A 21,542-nucleotide genomic window follows, 5' to 3' on the forward strand; every position below is an offset into this window, starting at 1 on the left:
CTGGTGTGTGCTTTGAGGCAGATATTGTGCACGGTCTTATTCTAATGAACAGTACAGGCGCAGAAAACTGGACCCACCAGATAGCTGTAGATGTGATTAAACCAGTCTGGCTCACCACTTAGGCTGGTTTCACACTTGCGTTTCTAAACGCAGTGTTTTTTGAAAAAACGCATGTAGTGAAAAAACGCATGTAAACGCATGCAAACACCGCGTTTTTGCATGTGGTGAAAAAAACGCAGCGTTTTGAAGCGTTTACATGTGTTTTTTCCTGCGTTTGCGTTTTTTAAACGCATGCTGAGAAATGTGTGACAGCTGCCAATCATCAAAATCAAGTAAAAAACCCACTATAAACAGAAATAAGCTAGGGTTAGGGGTAGGGATCCTAACCCTACCCCTAACCCTAAAGGGATCTTAACCCTAACGGGATCCTAACCCTAACGGGATCTTAACCCTAAAGGGATCCTAACCCTACCCCTAACCCTAAAGGGGTTAGGGGTAGGGTTAGGATCCCTTTAGGGTTAGGATCCCGTTAGGCTTAGGATCCCGTTAGGCTTAGGATCCCGTTAGGCTTAGGATCCCGTTAGGGTTAGGGGTAGGGTTAGGATCCCTTTAGGATTAGGATCCCTTTATCACCTTTATGGGGGTGGGTGGCATATCAGTGTGTTTTTTTTTTATTATAAAAACGCATGCGTTTAACGCAACCAAACGCATGTGCTTAAAAACGCATGCGTTTACATAGACAGCAATAAGTTTTTTTGCGGCAAAAAAACGCTGCTAGTAAATACTACATGTTGCATTTCTGCAACACAACGCATGCATACAAAAGACGCATGCGGTGGCAAAACGCATGCAAAAAAGCATGCTTTTTTTTGCAGAAAAACGCAGCGGCAAAAAACGCAAATGTGAAACCAACCTTATTGTGGAAATGAGCAGAGCCAGATTACCTCTTTAATTATTGTGAAACAGATTTTAAACAATCACTAAAACATCCAGTAGATGAGTGTTTCTCACTGCCCCACTTACTGAAATAGCATCAGCCCTCCCCCCCCCGAAGGCTCTGATACTAAGGTAGCGTTATTATATGCTGTACATGAGCAAGGACTGCATGAACGAGTACGGGAACCCCGATTTATGCTTGTGTGTTGACCTCATAGAAAATACACTGTATTCATGCTTTTAAAATGATGCAGATAAAAGGGTTCAAGTCATACCCCAGCAATTAGAGATTCTGCTTATTTACCAGGCCAGTGTATTACCATGCAACATTTTTGTGACTTTTTTTTTTTAACCAAGTCAAGTTTTTTCAAAGCAGTTTTGTGTATTTTGAGCTTTGTTTGTGAAAATGTTAAGCTAGCCACAGCCCCCGGTCTTATATTCACCTTCCGGTGTCTTCACCTTTTTTTGGCAATGCTCCGGCCGGCTCCGGTGCCATCTTTTGACTGAAACTTCTGACTGGCTGGAAGTCAGAAGTTACGCCATAAGCGATCAATGCAAGTCTATGAGCGTTAGAACAAAGTTCTCATAAACTTGTATTAAAATTGTATCCTCCAGCTCGCTCCAGGAAAAAGAGTGATACGGTAAGGCCAGGATCACAGTCAGTGTCAGCAGAATGTGACTTAGGCCGGGGTGACACTTGCGAGTTCAATGCAAGAAACTTGCGCGAGTGCTGCCGGCACTCGGAACTGGAGCATGTGGCTGCATAGAAATACATGCAGCTGCACACCCCGGTCCCGAGTGCCCGGTGGTAGTGCTGGGAATTGATGCGAGAGACTCGCAAGTGTCACCCCAGCCTAAGTCACATTCTGCTGACACTGACTGGAGTGGTGGCAATAGAAAGGGAAGAAGCCGGCAGGAAAGTATAAGAATAGGTTCAGGGATCTTAGGTTGGAAACACCACTTCAGTGGTAAAATAAGAAAAAAAACGCTAGAATGGTGCTTTGATGCACATTGTGACTTGTAAAAATGCATATTGTTTAACTCCGGTATTTGTAATAGATTCCCTTTAGCAAAGCGAATTAGCTGAAAAAATTTGCTCTTTTGCGCTTCAACAGGCTGCTAAGAAAAGTAGGAAAATATCTTATTTTGGATCCTTGGCACAAATAATTACTTTGAGAACAAAAAAGGTCCGTTGGGTTCATCAAGATAGGTAGGGTGATCCAACATAGGGATAGGTAGCCCTTGCAATGGAGAATACAGATGACCAATCGATGTTTGAAATGGAATGTATCACCTATATTTTCTTTACTTTTATTTCAATTTCTTTGATTATTTTTTAAATTAAATTTTCTTTACATATTTGGTGGCCAGCCACCATGTCTAAAGCTGCTGATAACGGCAGTCATTGAAATGGCATACAGTAGTAAGATGGAGCACAGGAAATAATCATCTGGATATGTTCATTAATTTCTATGGCAGAGTTTCCTTGTTTTGGTGTTTGACTTTTGCATAGGTTACTATGCAGAGAGGGGAGGGGATGAGCTTTCATATCACATATTGTGAATGGGGAGATCCTATGTTTTCTATCTATAGGTGTTGTGCAATGTAATGTTGCTTCTGATATTGATAAGTTTTGAAAAATGATCTCTATAGAAGATAAAGGGACTACTTGTTATTTGGAAAAAACAAAAGGGCTCACCACCTTCATTGTTTATCAGCGGGGATGGATGAACGGAACTGCCATGGGTGCCAAGAATTTTGCCGATGTGCTCAGCAGAAGACGGAATTTAGAGAAGTAGATAAAAGTAAAAGGTCTTTATTTAAATGAAAGGATCAATTACTGCATTTCTCCACCATTGCTCTGCAGATCTGATATGTGTACTGTGCATTTTTCCACCAGGTCTCTGCAGACCTTATACATGTGTACTGTGCAGGTTCTCTCCAGTGCTCTGCAGACCCTGTATGTGTGTACTGTGCAGGTTCTCACCAGTGCTCTGCAGACCCTGTATGTGTGCATTGTGCAGGTTCTCACCAGTGCTCTTCCTTCCCTATATGTGTGCCCTGTGCAGGTTCTCACCAGTGCTCTTCCTTCCCTATATGTGTGTACCGTGCAGGTTCTCACCAGTGCTCTGCAGACCTTGTATGTGTGCACTGTGCAGGTTCTCACCAGTGCTATGTGGATAATTTAGGTGTTTATATGGAGGCTCGTTATAGATTGTTTCCAATACTTGTTGTAATTGGTCCATTTGTGTGTAAATACGTTCACATGTTCATTGTGCTGTATTCTATGACAAAGGGCGGTGGCCAAAAACACGTCAGAAGATTTTAATGTAGAGCTTTGGCAAAAAATAACCCCTTCATGACCTCAGGTTTTTTTCAGTTTTCGTTTTTTGCTCCCCTCCTTCCTAGAGCCATAACTTTTTTATTTTTCTGTCAATATGGCCATATGAGGACTTATATTTTGCGGTACAAGTTGTACTTTTGCTCAACATCATTGGTTTTTGCATGTCATGTACTAGAAATGGGAAAAAATTCCAAGTGTGGTGAAATTGCAAAAAAAAAGTGCAATTCCACACTTGTTTTTTGTTTAGCTTTTGTGCTAGGTTCACTAAGTGACCTGCAATCATGATTCTCCAGGTCATTACGAGTTAATAGACACCAAACATGTCTAGGTTCTTTTTTATCTAAGTGGTAAAAAAAAAATTCCAAACTTTGCTAAAAACAAAGATTGCACCATATTCTGATACCCGTAGCGTCTCCATTTTTCGTGATCTGGGATTGAGTGAGGGCTTATTTTTTGCGTGCCGAGCTGACGTTTTTATGGATACCATGGTGGTGCAGATACGTGCTTTTGATCGCCCGTTATTGCAATGTAGCGGCGTCCAAAAAAACATAATTCTGGTGTTTCAAATTTTTTTCTCGCTATGCCGTTTAGCGATCAGGTTAATCCTTTTTTTATTGATAGATCGGGCGTGTCTGAACACGGTGATACCAAGTATGTGTATATTTAATTTTTTTTATTTTCTTTTGAATGGGGCGAAAGAGGGGTGATTTAAACTTTTTTTTTTTTTCATATTTTTTTTAAAACTATTTTTTTTTACTTTTGCCATGCTTCAATAGCCTCCATGGGAGGCTAAAAGCTGGCATAGCCTGATCGTCTCTGCTACATGGGAGCGATGCTCAGATCGCTCCTATGTAGTAGAATTACAGCATTGCTATGAGCGCCGACCACAGGGTAGCGGTCACAGCAGTCCGGTATCAACAACCATAGATGCCTTCAATAGACCTCTGGTTGTCATGCCGACGCATCGCTGACCACCAATCACGTGACGGGGGTCAGTGATGAGCTCATTTCCAGCCGATGGCCGGAAGCGCTAGTTAAATGCTGCTGTCAGCGTTTTAACTGCGACATTTAACTAGTTAATAGACCAAAAAAAGAAAAAAAGTGAGCGGCACAGCTCAACTTTGCAGAGATTATAAACTCAATGTGGAGAGTTTCCCAACAAAAGGTAGTCCGATCAGGTGAAAGGCGGTGCTTGCGTGAAACAAAGTGTCCATGTAAATAAAAAAATAGAAAAAACGCAATAGCACTCACCAATCAGTGGCAATTCAAACGTCCTTTATTAGAACATGCAGCAAATCATCTTCACGGTTCAAGGGAGAGAGTGAAAGTAGGAGTGCGTCAGGCAAGACGACGACGATCGTTTCGCGCTAATGCCAAGCGCTTCCACGGGTCTGTGTCCAGGAGGAAGTGACGCCTAGATAAGCAGGTAAGAAACAACCAGCTCCTTCCACGCCACCTCCCCCCGGGACAACCACAGTGCACAGTGTGTGTAAAATAACAAAAAACAAAACAGTTAAAAACAACAACGGCTAGAGCACCTTATTACACACAGCAATATAGAATAAGAACGGTAGCCAATTATAATAGACCAATCTATCCAGAATACTAATTATGTCCTCTATTCCAAGACATACAAAGGAATCCACACCTGAATTCATCTGACTCAGAGGAAAAAAAAAAAAAGTCAGAGAACTATGTATACGGCTTACAAATACTTACTGAATAAACCTGTACAAAACAGAATAATTACTTACAACCACAAGAGTACAAGATGGTAAAAAAAAAAAAAAAAGTTAGAGAAATATGTATACGGCTTACAAATAGTTACTGAATAAACCTGTACAAAACAGAATAATTACTTACAACCACAAGAGTACAAGATGGTATCTTGTACTCTTGTGGTTCTAAGTAATTATTCTGTTTTGTACAGGTTTATTCAGTAAGTATTTGTAAGCCGTATACATAGTTCTCTGATTTTTTTTTTTTTTTCCTCTGAGTCAGGTGAATTCAGGTGTGGATTCCTTTGTATGTCTTGGAATAGAGGACATAATTAGTATTCTGGATAGATTGGTCTATTATAATTGGCTACCGTTCTTATTCTATATTGCTGTGTGTAATCAGGTGCTCTAGCCGTTGTTGTTTTTAACTGTTTTGTTTTTTGTTATTTTACACACACTGTGCACTGTGGTTGTCCCGGGGGGAGGTGGCGTGGAAGGAGCTGGTTGTTTCTTACCTGCTTATCTAGGCGTCACTTCCTCCTGGACACAGACCCATGGAAGCGCTTGGCATTAGTGCAAAACGATCGTCGTCGTCTTGCCTGTCGCACTCCTACTTTCACTCCCTCCCTTGAACCGTGAAGATGATTTGCTGCATGTTCTAATAAAGGACGTTTGAATTGCCACTGATTGGTGAGTGCTATTGCGTTTTTTCTGTTTTTTTATTTAACTAGTTAATAGCGGAGGGTGGATCGCGATTCCACCAGCCACTATTACAGGCACATGTCAGCTGTACAAAACAGCTGACATGTCCCGGATTTGATGCGGGCTCACGGCCGGAGCGCGCATCAAAGTGGGGGTTCTGACCTTGGACGTACTATCCCGTCCGAGGTTAGAAAGGGGTTACGAGACCACTGTAAAATGTTCAGTTTGTCTGATTTTTCTGTATATAGGTATATTTTTGAGTAAAATGTAAATTGTTTTATTCTATAAACTTCTTTTGTATTTTTTTCTGACAAAGAAAAATGGACAAAATTAAAAACAAAAAAACAGTGCTTTCAGACCTCAAATAATGCAAAGAAAAAAAAGTTCATAATCATTTAGAAACAACAATACTAATATTTTAACTTAGGAAGAGTTCAGAAATCAATATTTTGTGGAATAACCATGATTTTTAATCACAGCTTTCATGTGTCTTGGCATGCTTTCCACCAGTCTTTCACACTGCTTCTGGCGCAAAAATGTAAGCAGTTCTTCTTTGTTTGGTGGCTTGTGACTATCCATCATCCTCCTGATTACATTCCAGAGATTTTCAGTCGGGCTCATGTTTGGAGATTGGGCTGCCCATGACAGGGTTTTCATGTGGTGGTCTCTTAAGGTTTGCCAGAGCTCCATTACCTGAACTAGTTCATGGTTTTATGGATTTTCAATAAAGACCTTTTACTTTCATCTAATTCTGTTTGGACTTGCCAAATTTATCAAGTTTTGTCTAATTGCTATTTGACTCATTGGTCAGTTGAGTTCAGTCAAAACTGCAAGATTTTTTTTTTTATTTAAAATAAAAATAAAAATGTAATTTACAAAAATCCGATAGTTAATTTTATGATGACCGTTTCCTGATAAAAATTGAAGTAAGAGAAGGGGTAAAAAAAAATATACACTGTTATAGTGGACCTATACTTCATGGAATAGCAAATTTCCGCATGTGGCAAATTGCGGACATTGGCATACCAATATGTCTTACCTGGCGGTGTGGAATATGCATATAACATATCTTCCTCTCTTAGAATTTGTGGAGATAAACGGTGTGCAGTGTCAGATATTCCATCCGTGTGTGTTCCAAAATCCCATTCTTCCCCTCTACAAGCCTGATTTATTGAAAATAGCATTTTTTTTAAACAAAACATTAAAACAATCTATTCTATTAGGTGTATGTCTCAAATGTAACATTGTAGTATAGTGAGTTTATCACCGACAAGGTAACACAATTTAAGGTCTCATACGTCCAGATAATTCCGGTACCGGAGTTATCCGTGTCCGTGTGCTCACGTAGGCCATCCGTGTGGGATCCGTGTGATGTCTGTGAGTACGTTTTTAGGGTTCGTGTGCTGTACGTGTGTCCGTGTTTTGCAACAATTTTAACCCTATGACAGGAAAAACACACACGGACACAGTACACGGATGGCACACGGACAGCATCCGTGTGCGGTACGTGTTTACACGGACCCATTGACTTTAATGGGTCCGTGTGATCCGTGCGCTCCCACGAACACTGACATGTCTCCGTGTTTTGCAATCGGACACATGGTCCGTGAAAACACGCTGATATGTGCAGAGACACATTTATTTTAATGTGTCTACGTGTGTCAGTGGCTCCGGTACGTGAGGAAACTGTCACCTCACGTACCGGAGCCACTGACGTGTAAAACCGGCCTAATTGGTGATAGTGTGCAAAATTGTAATACCAACCAACCATATTCTGCTCCAAATTAGTTTTGTTTCCCACATCCAAGGTTTTCCCAAGGTTTTTTTTTTTTTCAAACTTTTTTTGGAGTTTTTATGTAATTTTGGACAAAATTCTCTTGAAATGTTAAAAAAAAAAAAAAAAATCTGCTATATTTTAGATGTAAATTTAACTATTTTACATGAGTATGTTTGAGGCAAAACCAGGTGTGGGTGATAAATACAGAAGTGGTGAACATGGTTCTATTATATTTTTGCACGCCTCATTTTGGCTCACAAATACTGATGTGAAATACTGACGAAATACTGACTGTGTAAACGTGGCCTTATGATTTTGGAGCATCTTCAGACTGCCCTAAGTTTATACTTTTACACAGTGTAAGTACATGTGCCACATTGAGCTTCCTTCTAAAAGCATGGTAATTAGTAGAGAGCTCAGACTTTGACCACTCAAGTGGCAGAATTTAGCTTTAGTATTTGTAAATTCTATATTTCCATATTTTTGTAACTGCTTTTGCCGTTTACATACAAATAGTGAAAAATACTGACTTATGAAAGTGGCCTTTGCATCCAATAGGAAAATTCTGTATTTTGAATGATAATTCATGTATGAATAAAATAATTTAATCATTGCTTTAAAGACTGCTGCCATGAATTCAAGAGATTTGTATTTGATATTATTGCAGCTTTTTAATTAACATCAGGGCTTCGGCTTTACCTGCAATATTCGAGTAAGATGAAAAAGGTTTTTGTGTTGTGAGGGGTACAAATATCCAGTAAAATTTCCAGGGATAGGATTACAAAACCCCATGCTCTCTGTCTCGGTGTCGCTGTGTCTTTCTATCAGGCTCTTGTAGTGAACCATCCCTGAACAGTAAGGACCATTCTGCTATAAGGGTATGTGCACACGCTGCAGATAACTCTGCGGATATTTCCAGACTGATTTTGGTAAATCCACAGGTAAACCGCACTGCGGATTTCCTGCGGAGTTACCATGGATTTACCTTGGTTTTTTTTGCGGATTCCACCTGTGGTTTTACACCTACGGATTCCTATTATGGAGCAGGTGTAAACCGCTGTGGAATCCGCACAAAGAATTGACATGCTGCGGAATAAACAATGCTACGTTTCCGCATGTTTTTTCCGCAGCATGTGCACTGCGGATTTTGTTTTCCATAGGTGTACATGGTACAGTAAACCCATGGAAAACTGCTGCAAATCCGCAGCAAAATCCACAACGTGTGCACATACCCTAATCGCGTTTAAAGGACTAAGCGGCTCTAAATTGCCTCCTCCTAAATCTGCCAGCTGGTCACAAGATTTTTTTTTTTTTACTTATGTAACACTTGGAAATGTTGTAAGTCCTGCAAAAGACAGCAGAATTGCTTATCTCTCTTCTGCCATTTACTTTCTGTCATTTGCTTCTGTTTTTAAACTTGGCTATAGTTACTTATGATGAACATACACACCATATGCATTAGTTACCTGGATAAAAAATAACTTTGGCTTCCCAGCAAGGCTCTTGCAACTACTTTTACTGAAAAACTTAACCAACCACTTCAGTGTGAAAATCTTATCTCGTGCATAAATACCATCTTCGTTTCCATGGCTCAGTATTGCACAGACAAAGCAACTTCTTTCACTGTGGTCCTCGGCAGCAACTAAGATAAAAAGAATACACAATAGAAAACAAAATTCTAGTTTATGCCTATGAATTACAAAAATGTACATCTGCACTCCAATATTATATTACCCCTCTCTCCCTTTTTGCAGACAAGCAGCTGTCTGCTAATTCTGGCAACAGTTTACTCTATTCTCCCCCGTAAACAACACAAAATGTCCTGTAAGCTTGAGCATCCCAGTGTTTGAAGGAAGCATTGGTCGTTACCCACTAGAGCCCTCATCAAATTGCAGTCTAACAGGCTTGAACACTGTTGAGTACCAGCAATATGACTGGAAATACCCGATTCTATTATCTGATTTTCCCTGTCATGGACACCCCTACCCCCTCCCTCAATAATCTTTATTCATTACATAGTGGAATGTGTTGGGAACTATAAAACCTAAAAATGATCAACGTAAATCACAACTAATATCCCATGGAGGTCTGGAGTTGGAATGATGCTCAAAATCAAAATGGAAAATGAAGTTACAGGCTGATCCAACTTCAGTGGAAATGCCTCAAGACAAGGAAACGATGCTCAGCAGTGTGTGTGGCCTCCACTTGCCTGTAGGTCCTCCCTACAATGCCTGGGCATGCTCCTGATGAGGCGTCGGATGGTCTCTTGAGGGATCTCCTCCCAGACATGGACTAAAGCATCCGACAACTCCTGGACAGTCTGTCGTGCAAAGTGACGTTGGTGCATGGTGCGAGACATGATGTCCCAGATGTGTTCAATCGGATTCAGTTCATGGGAACGGGCAGGCCAGTCCACAGCTTCAATCTTGCAGGAACTGCTGACACACTCCAGCCACATGAGGTCTGGCATTGTCCTGCATTAGGAGGAACCCAGAGCTAACCACACCAGCATATGGTCTCACAAGGGGTCTGAGGATCTCATCTCGGTACCTTGTGGCAGTCAGGCTACCTCTGGCGAGCACATGGAGGGCTGTGCAGCCCTCCAAAGAAATGCCACCCCACTCCATTACTGACCCAATGCCAAACCGGTCATGCTGAAGGATGTTGCAGGCAGCAGATCGCTCTCCATGGCATCTCCAGACTGTCACATGTGCTCAGTGTGAGCCTGCTTTCATCTGAAGAGCACAGGGCGCCAGTGGCGAATTTGCCAATCCTGGTGTTCTTTGGCAAATGCCAAGCATCCTGCATGGTGTTGGTCTGTGCGCACAACCCCCATCTGTGGATGTCGGTCACTCAGACCTTTTGCTAACCATTTGTGCAGGCACATGCATATTTGTGGCCTGCTGAAGGTCATTTTGCAGGGCTCTGGCAGTGCTCCTCCTTGCTCAAAGGCTGAGGTAGTGGTCCTGCTGCTGGGCTGTTGCCCTTCTACAGCCCCCTCCACATCTCCTGGTGTACTGACCTGTCTCCTGGTAGCGCCTCTGGAGACTACGCTGACAGACACAGCAAAACTTCTTGCCACAGCTCGCATTGATGTGCCATCCTGGATGAGCTGCACTTCCTGAGCCACTTGTGTGGGTTAAATAGTCTGTCTCATGGTACCATTAGTGTGAAAGCATAACCAGCATTCAAATGTGACCAAAACATCAGCCAGAAAGCATTGGTACTGAGATGTGGTCTGTGGTCCCGAGATGTGGTCTGTGGTCCCCACCTGCAGAACCACTCCTTTATTGAGTGTGTCTTGATAATTGCCAATAATTTCCATCTGCTGTCTATATTCCATTTGCACAACAGCATGTTAAATTGATTGTTAAACAGTGTTCCTTCCTAAGTGGACAGTTTGATTTCACAGAACCTTAATTTACTTGGAGTTATATTCTGCTTAAGTGTCCCCTTTATTTTTTTTCATCAGTGTGTGTGTAATAAATATATATATATATTATATGAAAAAGTTGGGGCACCCCTATTAAGCTTAATGTTTTATAAAAATTGTTTTTTTTGCAACAGCTATTTAAGTTTCATATATCTAATAACTGTTGGACACAGTCATGTTTCTGCCTTGAAATGAGGTTTATTGTACTAACAGAAAATGTGCAATCTGCATTCAAACAAAATTTGACAGGTGCATAAGAATGGGCACCCCACCAGAAAAGTGACATTAATATTTAGTAGATCCTCCTTTTGCAAAAATAACAGCCTCTAGTCGCTTCCTGTAGCTTTTAATGAGATCCTGGATGAAGCTATTTTTGACCATTCCTCTTTACAAAACAATTCCAGTTCAGTTAAGTTTGATGGTCGCCGAGCATGGACAGCCCTCTTCAAATGATCCCACAGATTTTCAATGATATTCAGGTCTGGGGACTGGGATGGCCATTCCAGAACAGTGTAATTGTTCCTCTGCATGAATGCCTGAGTAGATTTGGAGCGGTGTTTTGGATCATTGTCTTGCTGAAAGATCCATCCCCTGCGTAACTTCAACTTTGTCACTGATTCATGAACATTATTTACAAGAATCTGCTGATAGTGAGAGGAATCCATGCGTCCCTCAACTTTAACAAGATTCCCTGTGCCGACTTTGGCTACACAGCCCCAAAGCATGATGGAACCTCCACCAAATTTTACTGTGGGTAGCAAGTGTTTTTTTTGGTATGCTGTGTTTTTTGGCCGCCATGCATAACGCCTTTTTGTATGACCAAACAACTCAATCTTGGTTTCATCAGTCCACAGGACCTTCTTCCAAAAAGAAAATGGCTTCTCCAAATGTGCTTTTGCATACCTCAGCCGACTCGGTTTGTGGCGTGCTTGCAGAAACGGCTTTTTTTGCATCACTCTCCCATACAGCTTCTCCTTGTGCAAAGTGCGTTGTATAGTTGACCGATGCACAGTGACACCATCTGCAGCAAGTTGATGCTGCAGCTCTCTGGAGGTGGTCTGAGGATTGTCCTTGACTGATCTCACCATTCTTCTTCTCTGCCTTTCTGATGTTTTTCTTGGCCTGCCACTTCTGGCCTTAACAAGAACTGTACCGGTGTTCTTCCATTTCTTTACTATGTTCCTCACAGTGGAAATTGACAGGTTAAATCTCTGAGACAGCTTTTTTTATCCTTCCCCTGAACAATTGGTTTGAATAATCTTTGTTTTCAGATCATTAGACAGTTGTTTTGAGGAACCCATGATGCCACTCTTCAGAGGAGATTCAAACAGGAGAACAACTTGCAAGTGGCCACTTTAAGTAGCTTTTCTCATGATTGCATATACCAGGTTATGAAGTTCAAAGCTCAATGAGGTTAGAAAACCAAAAAAAGTGCTTTAGTAAGTCAGTATGAAGTAGGTAGGAGTATTTAAAACAAGAAAATGACAAGGGTGCCCATACTTATGCACCTGTCAAATTGTGTTTGAATGCAGATTGCACATTTTCTGTTAGCACAATAAACCTCATTTCAAGGCAGAAACATTACTGTGTCCAACAGTTATTAGATATATGAAACTGAAATAGCTGTTGCAAAAAAAAAAAAAAATTTTTTATAAAACACTAAGCTTAAGATTAAAAGGGGTGCCCAAACTTTTTCATATAGCCGTGTGTGTATATACATATATATATATATATATATATATATATATATATATACACACACACACACACACATATATATATGTACACATACATATATATATATATATATATATATATATACATACACACACACACTAATTTATAATGTAAATATGTGTTGCTCTCAGCAGTACAAATTACTCTACCTATAGAGACAGGCCGAACTATAAATTCCTACTTGTTCATTGGGTGATTGTCAGCCTGTTTACAGTGGCACATTATGGGGAAACGAGTATATGAACCCTCATACAACGGTAAATGCAACATTTGCCAATTTGTTAATAAAAGAGAAAAAGTTTGGTGCAACGTATATAGTGCTCAGGTGTCAAATCATCTTTCCACCTGTCCAATCAGCACGAAGGGCAGGGATTTTCCCCATATATTGTGCTGCTGCACGGTGGCTCAGTGGGTAGCACTGTTACTTTGCAGCACTTAGGTCCTGGGTGCACTTCCAAGGTCAAAATCTACAAGGAGTTTGTATGTTTTCCCCATGTTTGCGTGGGTTTCCTTCCACACACCAAAGACATACTGGTAGGGAATTTAGATTGTGAACTTCAATGAGGACAGTGGTGCTGTAAAGCGCTGCAGAATATGATGGCGCTATATAAACAAGCATAAATTATCACAAAATCACTTATCACATAAATGTATCACTTAAGTTGATGAAAGCCACACTCCAATTGCGATCATATCACACTTAAAAATAGTTAACCATAAATAATACAGGCCGGTAACATATAATTAATATTTTTTGTACTGCACAAAAAAAAAAGAAAGAATGTGAAGAAAAAGTAAATTTGATAGAATTTTTTAAAGTTAATTAACTATGTAACCGTAAATGGTAGGAATTAAAAACTACAACTGGCCCCACATAAAATCAAGTCCGCATTTAACAGAAAATAACTGGTGACATTAATTTTTTCCCCTATAAAACATGCTTTTATTGATCATAAATTAATACTAATACAAAAGAACTGTATTTATATATGTAGAGTATAGTTACAGGTAATCTGTCACAAAATTTTTGTCACCTCAGTCTTAGAACAGCATAATGTAGAGACAGAGACCTTGATTCCAGCGATGTATCACTTACTGGACTGCTTAGTGTAGTTTTGACAAAATAATTTTTATCAGCAGATTATTATTAGAGGACTAGTAAACTTGCTGCAAGGTAGTCAAGCATGTTCATGAGCTCTGTATATCCCCGCCCCCAACACTGATTGGCAGCTTTCAGTCTATATACAGTATATACAGAAAACGGCCAATCGTTGGTGTGGGCGGGGTCATACAGAGCTCAACATTCCGAGGACTTCTGGATCTGCACCATATAAAACAGTGATTTTTATCAAAATGACAGCGGGCAGCCTAGTAAGCGAAAAGCAGGGTGACAGATTCCTTTTAATTTAACATATAGCATAACTGCAGATATTGGTTGAATTGATGTTTTGTTCTATACATCCTTCAAAAAATCTCTGTATATACTCTCAAGTTGTGGTAATAATAATTATAACTTCTCCGGCTAATAAAATGTCTTCACACAGCTGTGTCAACAGAAAACAAATAAAAATGTTATAACTTGTGGAAAGTGGCAAAAAAGGAAAGAAAAATGACTTAATAAGGAAGGGGTTAAATTCTTTATACCAATTTTAATATTTTTTATTTACAGTAATACTGGTGATTTATAGTCAGTAGGAAGAAAATACAATAGTTATAAGTTCTGAATGTTCTAAAAATGTAGCAGAGCAAAAAAACAGAGCAACCTAAACCAAAATGATCACTTACCTTTCTCCAGAACTGTCTCTATTTCAGTGTAGGTTAAATTTTCTTCTGTTCTTACTTGAAATCCTATTTTCTTAAATGTTTCATTTAAAGTGTTTTTGTCTTTTTCGGTGCCTTTACGACTTTGAAAACCTTATAAATGAACAAGTACAACTAGTTTTTAGTCAATCTTACCTTTTATTTTTGGGGGCATTTTTTTTTTTTTTATTGTGCTATACAGACGTTTATCTCTAAGACCTCATTCAAATGTCTGTTTTTCACATACCTATTATCCATGCTTTACATGGCTATACCATGTACCCATTATAGTCTATGGCACTGTTCACATTTATTTATTTTTTTTGCAGACCTCGATGTCATGCTGATTGATAGCCGGCTGCCTAGCTGTGGGGAGCCAATTGTTAATCAGCATGATGGCAGCAGTCATGCCATGTTGAGAGATCAGCCCAAGAGGGGACCCTGCCTAAGGAGATCTGGAATATCTGGGAGGACCTATGGATCTGATACAGACATCATCCTCATCCATGTGAACCATGGTCTCCTATGCTAGAATAGTGCAATCGGAATGATCTTCGTTTGCTCCTCCAGGACTTTCTTCAATACTGAAGGAATCAACAAGGGAAAGGCATAGGCCAAGTTGAAGTCCCAGGGAATATGCTGCATTAGGTTTTTCTCTTAGATTCAGAGAGCAAACGTTTTCCATTTCCATTTTGCTTGTTTGTAAACAGGTCTATCTCAAGAAGTCTGCTCTTTTCCTTCCCTTTTATGTGCAGCACTGCCAGTATCAACTTATGTTATTCTAGGAGACAAAGAATCTTTTGTGTCACCAACATCGGAGGGCGGGATCTGGTGCCTCCTTGATGGTTAATGTAGGTGACTATTATCCGGTTGTCTGACATGATGAGAACAAGGAGCTTCATCACTGCATTTTTTACTGCCAACAACTCATATTCTAGGAATAGTCTCTCGGTTTTTGACCAGACGCCTTGGATTACGCAATCTCTAAGATGTGCTCCCCATCCCACGGAGCGTGTGTTTGTTGTGAATACATCTCTCATTTGATAGGACCAAGGGACTCCCTGCGAAAGATTCTCTAATTCCAACCACCATGTCATGGAATTGATGGTCACCAGGAAAAGTGTTATCTTCCCGCCTATATGGTCAAAATTCACCGCACACTCTAATCTTTAAGTGATGCCAGAAAATCATATCTACTATATAACTGTCTAAGGGGCACTTCCGTCTTTCTGTCTGTCTGTCCTTCTGTCTGTCACGGATATTCATTGGTCTCACCAGCTGCCTGTCATGGCTGCCACAACCAATCAGCAACGGACACAGTCCGATTAGTCTGTCCCTACTCCCCTGCAGTCAGCGCCCGGCGCCCGCTCCATACTCCCCGCAGTCACCGCTCACACAGGGTTAATGCCAGTGATAACGGACCGCGTTATGACGTGGGTAACTCACTCCGTTACCGCCGCTATTAACCCTGTGTGACCAAGTTTTTACTATTGATGCTGCCTATGCAGCGTCAATAGTAAAAACATCTAATGTTAAAAATAATTAAAAAAGAAAAATCATTATATACTCACCTTCCGCCGCCTTTCCCGCTCCTCGCTACGCTCCGGTAACTGCTCCATGCAAGCGGCAAGTTCCGGTGCCAAGGATGGTATGGGAGAAGGACCTGCGATGACGTCACAGTCATGTGACCGCGACGTCATCACAGGTCCTGCGCACCTGCGTGAGAACGACCTGCAATGACGTCACGGTCATGTGACCGTGACATCATCACAGGTCCTGCGAGCTTTCGCGAGAAGGACCTGCCATGACGTCACAGTCATGTGACCGAACTACAAGGGGCCCTCGGAAGGTGAGTATATGTTTATTTTTTAACCTGTGACATACGTGACTGGGCAATATACTACGTAGCTGGGCAATATACTACGTGACTGGGCAATATACTACGTGGCTCTGTGCTGTATACTACGTGACTGGGCAATATACTACGTGGCTGGGCAATATACTACGTGGCTGGGCAATATACTACGTGGCTGGGCAATATACTACGTGGCTGGGCAATATACTACGTAGGTTGTGCAATATACTACGTGGACATGCATATTCTAGAATGCCAGATGCATTAGAATCGGGCCACCATCTAGTTTATTATAGTTAGTGAAAACAGGAAACAATAGGCAATATGCAGGAAAAAATACAGAGTGACTATACTCAATTGTAGACGTTTCGACCTGTCCTAGGTCTTATTCAGTATGTTGTGTATGACGCTGAAGATAAAGGTAACTGTAGTCTGTAATGGGACAGTCCCCAGGATGCAAAATAGTGAGTGCAAAGCTGTATAGTCCTCAGTTCATAAGGGATGTTGTGGTTTGATGTTGATTGAGATAATGGCGGCGCCTCGCCCCTGTTGCTTCCCGTCTAAACAGCCCTTTTTTCTTTCCTCTTTTAGAATGTCCTGCTGCAAATATCTGGAGTGTATATGGGCCCACTGGACTGCTGGAATACAGGAAGTCATTGACCCCTTTCTTAGAGTTATGACTGGTTTTGTGACTGCCGCTATGACTAAGGTCACAACTTTGTTCTTCTTTACTTCCGGTAGAAGACAAGTCTGATCTCTTGAGTTTAAGATAAGCTATAAGAAAGACTGAACCCTCTGTGGTTCCAGTTTTGACCTTTCCACATTTAGCATCCATCCTAGCTTGGTCAGGCTGGTTCTGACTTTTTTATTAGTTGGTAATTGCAGTGCTCTGTTTATCTGCCAACCACTAGAAAATCGTCCAAGTACAAGATTATTAGGGTATTCCATTCCCGGAGATGAGCTGTGACTTCCATCCATAATGATCTTCGTAAACACACTCAGGGCCATAAATAGTCCAAAGGAAGAACCCTGTACTGAAAGTGCCTGACTTGTTTTTTTTTTTATATACAAGGCTACTCTCAAGATTTGTTGATCTTTCACATGGATCGGGAAATTTTAATAAGCATCCTTCAGGTCCAGGACACTCCTATAACATTCTGGAAACAGCATCTTTATGGCCGACTTTATGGACTCCATTTGAAGGGCCTGTAGACCAGAAACTTGTTCAGACCTTTCAGGTTGACTATGGTCCTGAAGGTGCCATTGGTTTTTTTTTCATTATTAGGAATAGGGAAGAATACAATCTAGGCTCTGGCTGAAATCTTCTTCCAAGCAGGCCAGAAGTTTATCCCACATGGCAGTTTCCTCTTCGTCAAATGGGTACCACTTTTTTTTTTATGATGCTAGCGGCCCCTTCTGTTTAGGATTCTTCCATTCCCTATCAATGAGCATTTTAATTTTTTCATTGATGGGTAATGTGCGCCTTTTGCTTTGCTCCAAGCCCACAAACATGATGTCCTGGACTGTTCTAGGGATTTTGGTATCTTGTATGCCCATGGTTGTTCTGATGGCTTTTACGAAATTATCTGTGTCTTCCTCCAGAAAACACTGTCTACCTCCGGTAGCACTATCCGAGGAGGATACAAAAGAGGAATCCAAGGTAACCGTTTAGAAACTAAAGGCCTCGCTCACATTAGCTAAAGTTAACGTTCATTAATCCATCAGGAGGACACTGAACAACAATGGTCTGAATGGCAAGTTTGCAAGGAGAAAGCCACTCATCTCCCAAAACAACAATAATGCTGCCCATCTTCAGTTTGATAAATATAACCTGAACAAGCCAGAAGACTATTCAAGCAATGTTTTGTGGATGGATCAGACCAAAATAGATTTTTTTTGTTTAAATGAGAAGCATTGGTTGGAGAAAAAAAAAAAAACGTCTACCATCTGTGAAACACAGCATTGGTGGTATCTAGGTTTGGACCTGTTTTGCTGCACCTTGGCCAATATGCACTACCTTCATTGAGGACTTCTGAATTTTATCAGCAAATTCTAAAGGAATATGCCTGGACATCGGCCCACGAGTTGAATTTCAAGAGAACAAGACAACGACCCAAAAACACAGTCCTTCTACAAAGGACTTGTTAAAGGAGAAGAAAGTTAAAGTTTTAAGAATGACCAAGTCGAAGTTGTGGCCATAATCCTATAGAAATGTTGTGGAAAGGCCTGCAATGAGCAGATCATGTGAGCAAATCCACTAACATAACAGAGTTGAAGCGGTTTTGTAAAGAAGAATAGGCTGGATTAATCAACAATTAGTGGTAACGTTTAGTAGCAGTTATTGCTGTACAAGAGATCACACCAGATACTGAAATCAAAGGTTTATATATTTTTGTCACTCACAGACGTGACATTTGGTAATTGTTCTCAATAAAAATATGACAGTAACATTTTTGACTGTTTTGATTTTGGTTCTTTTATCTAAATTTAGGATTCGTGTGAAAATCTGAGGGATTCGCAAACTTTTAAGCACCACTGTATGTATACAATAATTTTTTAGACTATAAAATATATATTTCATAACTAAAATCACCTTGGATGTCAAAGTGCTCCATGTTAAGTATTAAACAAAGGCTCTTTTCAGGATAGTCCATCTTGTAGTAATTATGGCTTCCATTGGTCAGAATTGTTGATCTAGCATCTTCTCCATTATGTCTGCTCAAAACCAAAGGCAAGACTACAGAATTATACATATTGTTTGATAGGCTTGGTGCACAAGTCAACTAATGCATCAGATCTGTAATCTTGGATCCATGCAAGAATCTTTTTTTTTTCTTTTGATTCGGTTGGCTCGGTGCCTAGATGTTTTAAATATCAAATCTATATGAATATTTTTGTTTTAACCCCATCATGCAGCAGCCCATTTTTGTTTTTGCGTTTCTGTTTTTTGCTCTTCTGCTTCACAGAGCCATAACATTTTTAGTTTTTCGGCAATATGGCCAATTGAGGACTTGTTTTTTGTGGGGCGAGTTGTACTTTTGAACAACATCATTAGTTTTACCATTTTGTGTACTGGAAAATGGGAAAAAAAATTCCAAGTGCGGTGAAATTGCCAAAAAAGTGCAATTCCACAACTCTTTTTTTTTTTTTACCATGTTCACCAAATGCCAAAACTGGCCTGCCATTATGAATCTTTAGGTCATTAACAATTCAAAGACACCAAACATATCTAGGTTCTTTTTTATTTGTGATGAAAGAAATATTTAAAGTTTGTTAAAAAAAAATTGCGCCCTTTTCCGAGACCTGTAGCGTCTCCATTTTTCGTGACCTGGGTCTGGGTGAGGGCTTATTTTTTGTTCCCCGAGCTGGCGTTTTTAACCCCTTCCCGACCTTTGACGCCACGTAGGCGTCATGAAAGTCGGTGCCAATCCGACCCATGACGCCTATGCGGCGTCATGGAAAGATCGCGTCCCTGCAGACCGGGTGAAAGGGTTAACTCCCATTTCACCCGATCTGCAGGGACAGGGGGAGTGGTAGTTTAGCCCAGGGGGGGTGGCTTCACCCCCTCGTGGCTACGATCGCTCTGATTGGCTGTTGAAAGTGAAACTGCCAATCAGAGCGATTTGTAATATTTCACCCATTATAACGGGTGAAATATTACAATCCAGCCATGGCCGATGCTGCAATATCATCGGCCATGGCTGGAAATACTAGTGTGCCCCCACCCCACACCTCCGATCGCCCCCCCAGCCCTCTCGATCTGGCCGGTACACTGCTCCGGCTCCCCTCCGTCCAGTGCTCCGCTCCCCCCCCCGTGCTCGTGTCCGCTCCCCCCGTGCTCCAATCACCCCCCCTGCACTCCAATCACCCCCCCTGCACTCCGATCCACCCCCCCCGTGCTCCGTTCCACCCCCACGTGCTCCGTTCCAGCCCCCCCGTGCTCCGTTCCACGCCCCCCGCGCTCCGTTCCACCCCTCCCGCGCTCCGATTCCCCCCCCCCGTGCTCCGATCCCCCCCCCGTGGTCCCCCCCCACCCTATCATACTTACCGATCCAGCCGTGGTCCCGTCCGTCTTCTCCCGGGCGCCGCCATCTTCCAAAATGGCGGGCGCATGCGCAGTGCGCCCGCCGAATCTGCCGGCCGGCAGATTCGTTCCAAAGTGCATTTTGATCACTGAGATATAATCTATCTCAGTGATCAAAATAAAAAAAATAATAAATGACCCCCCCCCTTTGTCACCCCCATAGGTAGGGACAATAAAAAAATAAAGAAATTTTTTTTTTTCCACTAATGTTAGAATAGGGTTAGGGTTAGGGGTAGGGTTAGGGTTAGGGGTAGGGTTAGGGGTAGGGTTAGGGGTAGGGCTAGGGTTAGGGGTAGGGTTAGGGCTAGGGTTAGGGCTAGGGTTAGGGCTAGGGTTAGGGTTAGGAATGTGCACACGTATTCTGGTCCTCTGCGGATTTTTCCGCTGCGGATTTGATAAATCCGCAGTGCTAAACCGCTGCGGATTTATGGCGGATTTACCGCGTTTTTTTCTGCGCATTTCACTGCGGTTTTACAATTGCGATTTTCTATTGGAGCAGTTGTAAAACCGCTGCGGAATCCGCACAAAGAAGTGACATGCTGTGGAATGTAAACCGCTGCGTTTCCGTGCAGTTTTTCCGCAGCATGTGTACAGCGATTTTTGTTTCCCGTAGGTTTACATTGAACTGTACACTCATGGGAAACTGCTGCGGATCCGCAGCGTTTTCCGCAGCGTGTGCACATACCTTTAGAATTAGGCTATGTGCACACGGTGCGGATTTGGCTGCGGATTCGCAGCAGTGTTCCATCAGGTTTACAGTACCATGTAAACATATGAAAAACCAAATCCGCTGTGCCCGTGGTGCGGAAAATACCGCGCGGAAACGCTGCGTTGTATTTTCCGCAGCATGTCAATTCTTTGTGCGGATTCCGCAGCGTTTTACACCTGTTCCTCAATAGGAATCCGCAGGTGAAATCCGCACAAAAAACACTGCAAATCCGCGGAAAATCCGCAGGTAAAACACAGTGCCTTTTACCCGCAGATTTTTCAAAAATGGTGCGGAAATATCTCACACGAATCCGCAACGTGGGCACATAGCCTTAGGGTTAGGGTTGGAATTAGGGTTGTGGTTAGGGTTAGGGGTGTGTTGGGGTTAGTGTTGTGGTTAGGGGTGTGTTGGGGTTAGGGTTGTGATTAGGATTATGGCTACAGTTGG

General features: G+C 41.6%; 1 protein-coding gene across 5 annotated transcripts in view; it reads right to left on the reverse strand.

Annotated features, from left to right (window-relative positions):
• The window catches only part of LOC138656941 (caspase-3-like), a 34,508-nt gene that overhangs the window by 1,255 nt on the left and 11,711 nt on the right, over window positions 1-21,542 (reverse strand). For all 5 annotated transcript variants that reach the window (XM_069744306.1, XM_069744304.1, XM_069744305.1 and 2 more), the window contains 4 exons: window positions 18,896-19,017; window positions 14,433-14,561; window positions 8,944-9,119; window positions 6,740-6,863 (listed from right to left, as the gene is read on the reverse strand). In XM_069744306.1, coding sequence (XP_069600407.1) covers window positions 6,740-6,863; window positions 8,944-9,119; window positions 14,433-14,561; window positions 18,896-19,017 — 551 coding nt within the window. The remainder of the gene's footprint in view (window positions 1-6,739; window positions 6,864-8,943; window positions 9,120-14,432; window positions 14,562-18,895; window positions 19,018-21,542) is intronic.

Source organism: Ranitomeya imitator, chromosome 1 (genome assembly GCF_032444005.1).
Source record: "Ranitomeya imitator isolate aRanImi1 chromosome 1, aRanImi1.pri, whole genome shotgun sequence".
Classification (NCBI taxonomy): domain Eukaryota; kingdom Metazoa; phylum Chordata; class Amphibia; order Anura; family Dendrobatidae; genus Ranitomeya; species Ranitomeya imitator.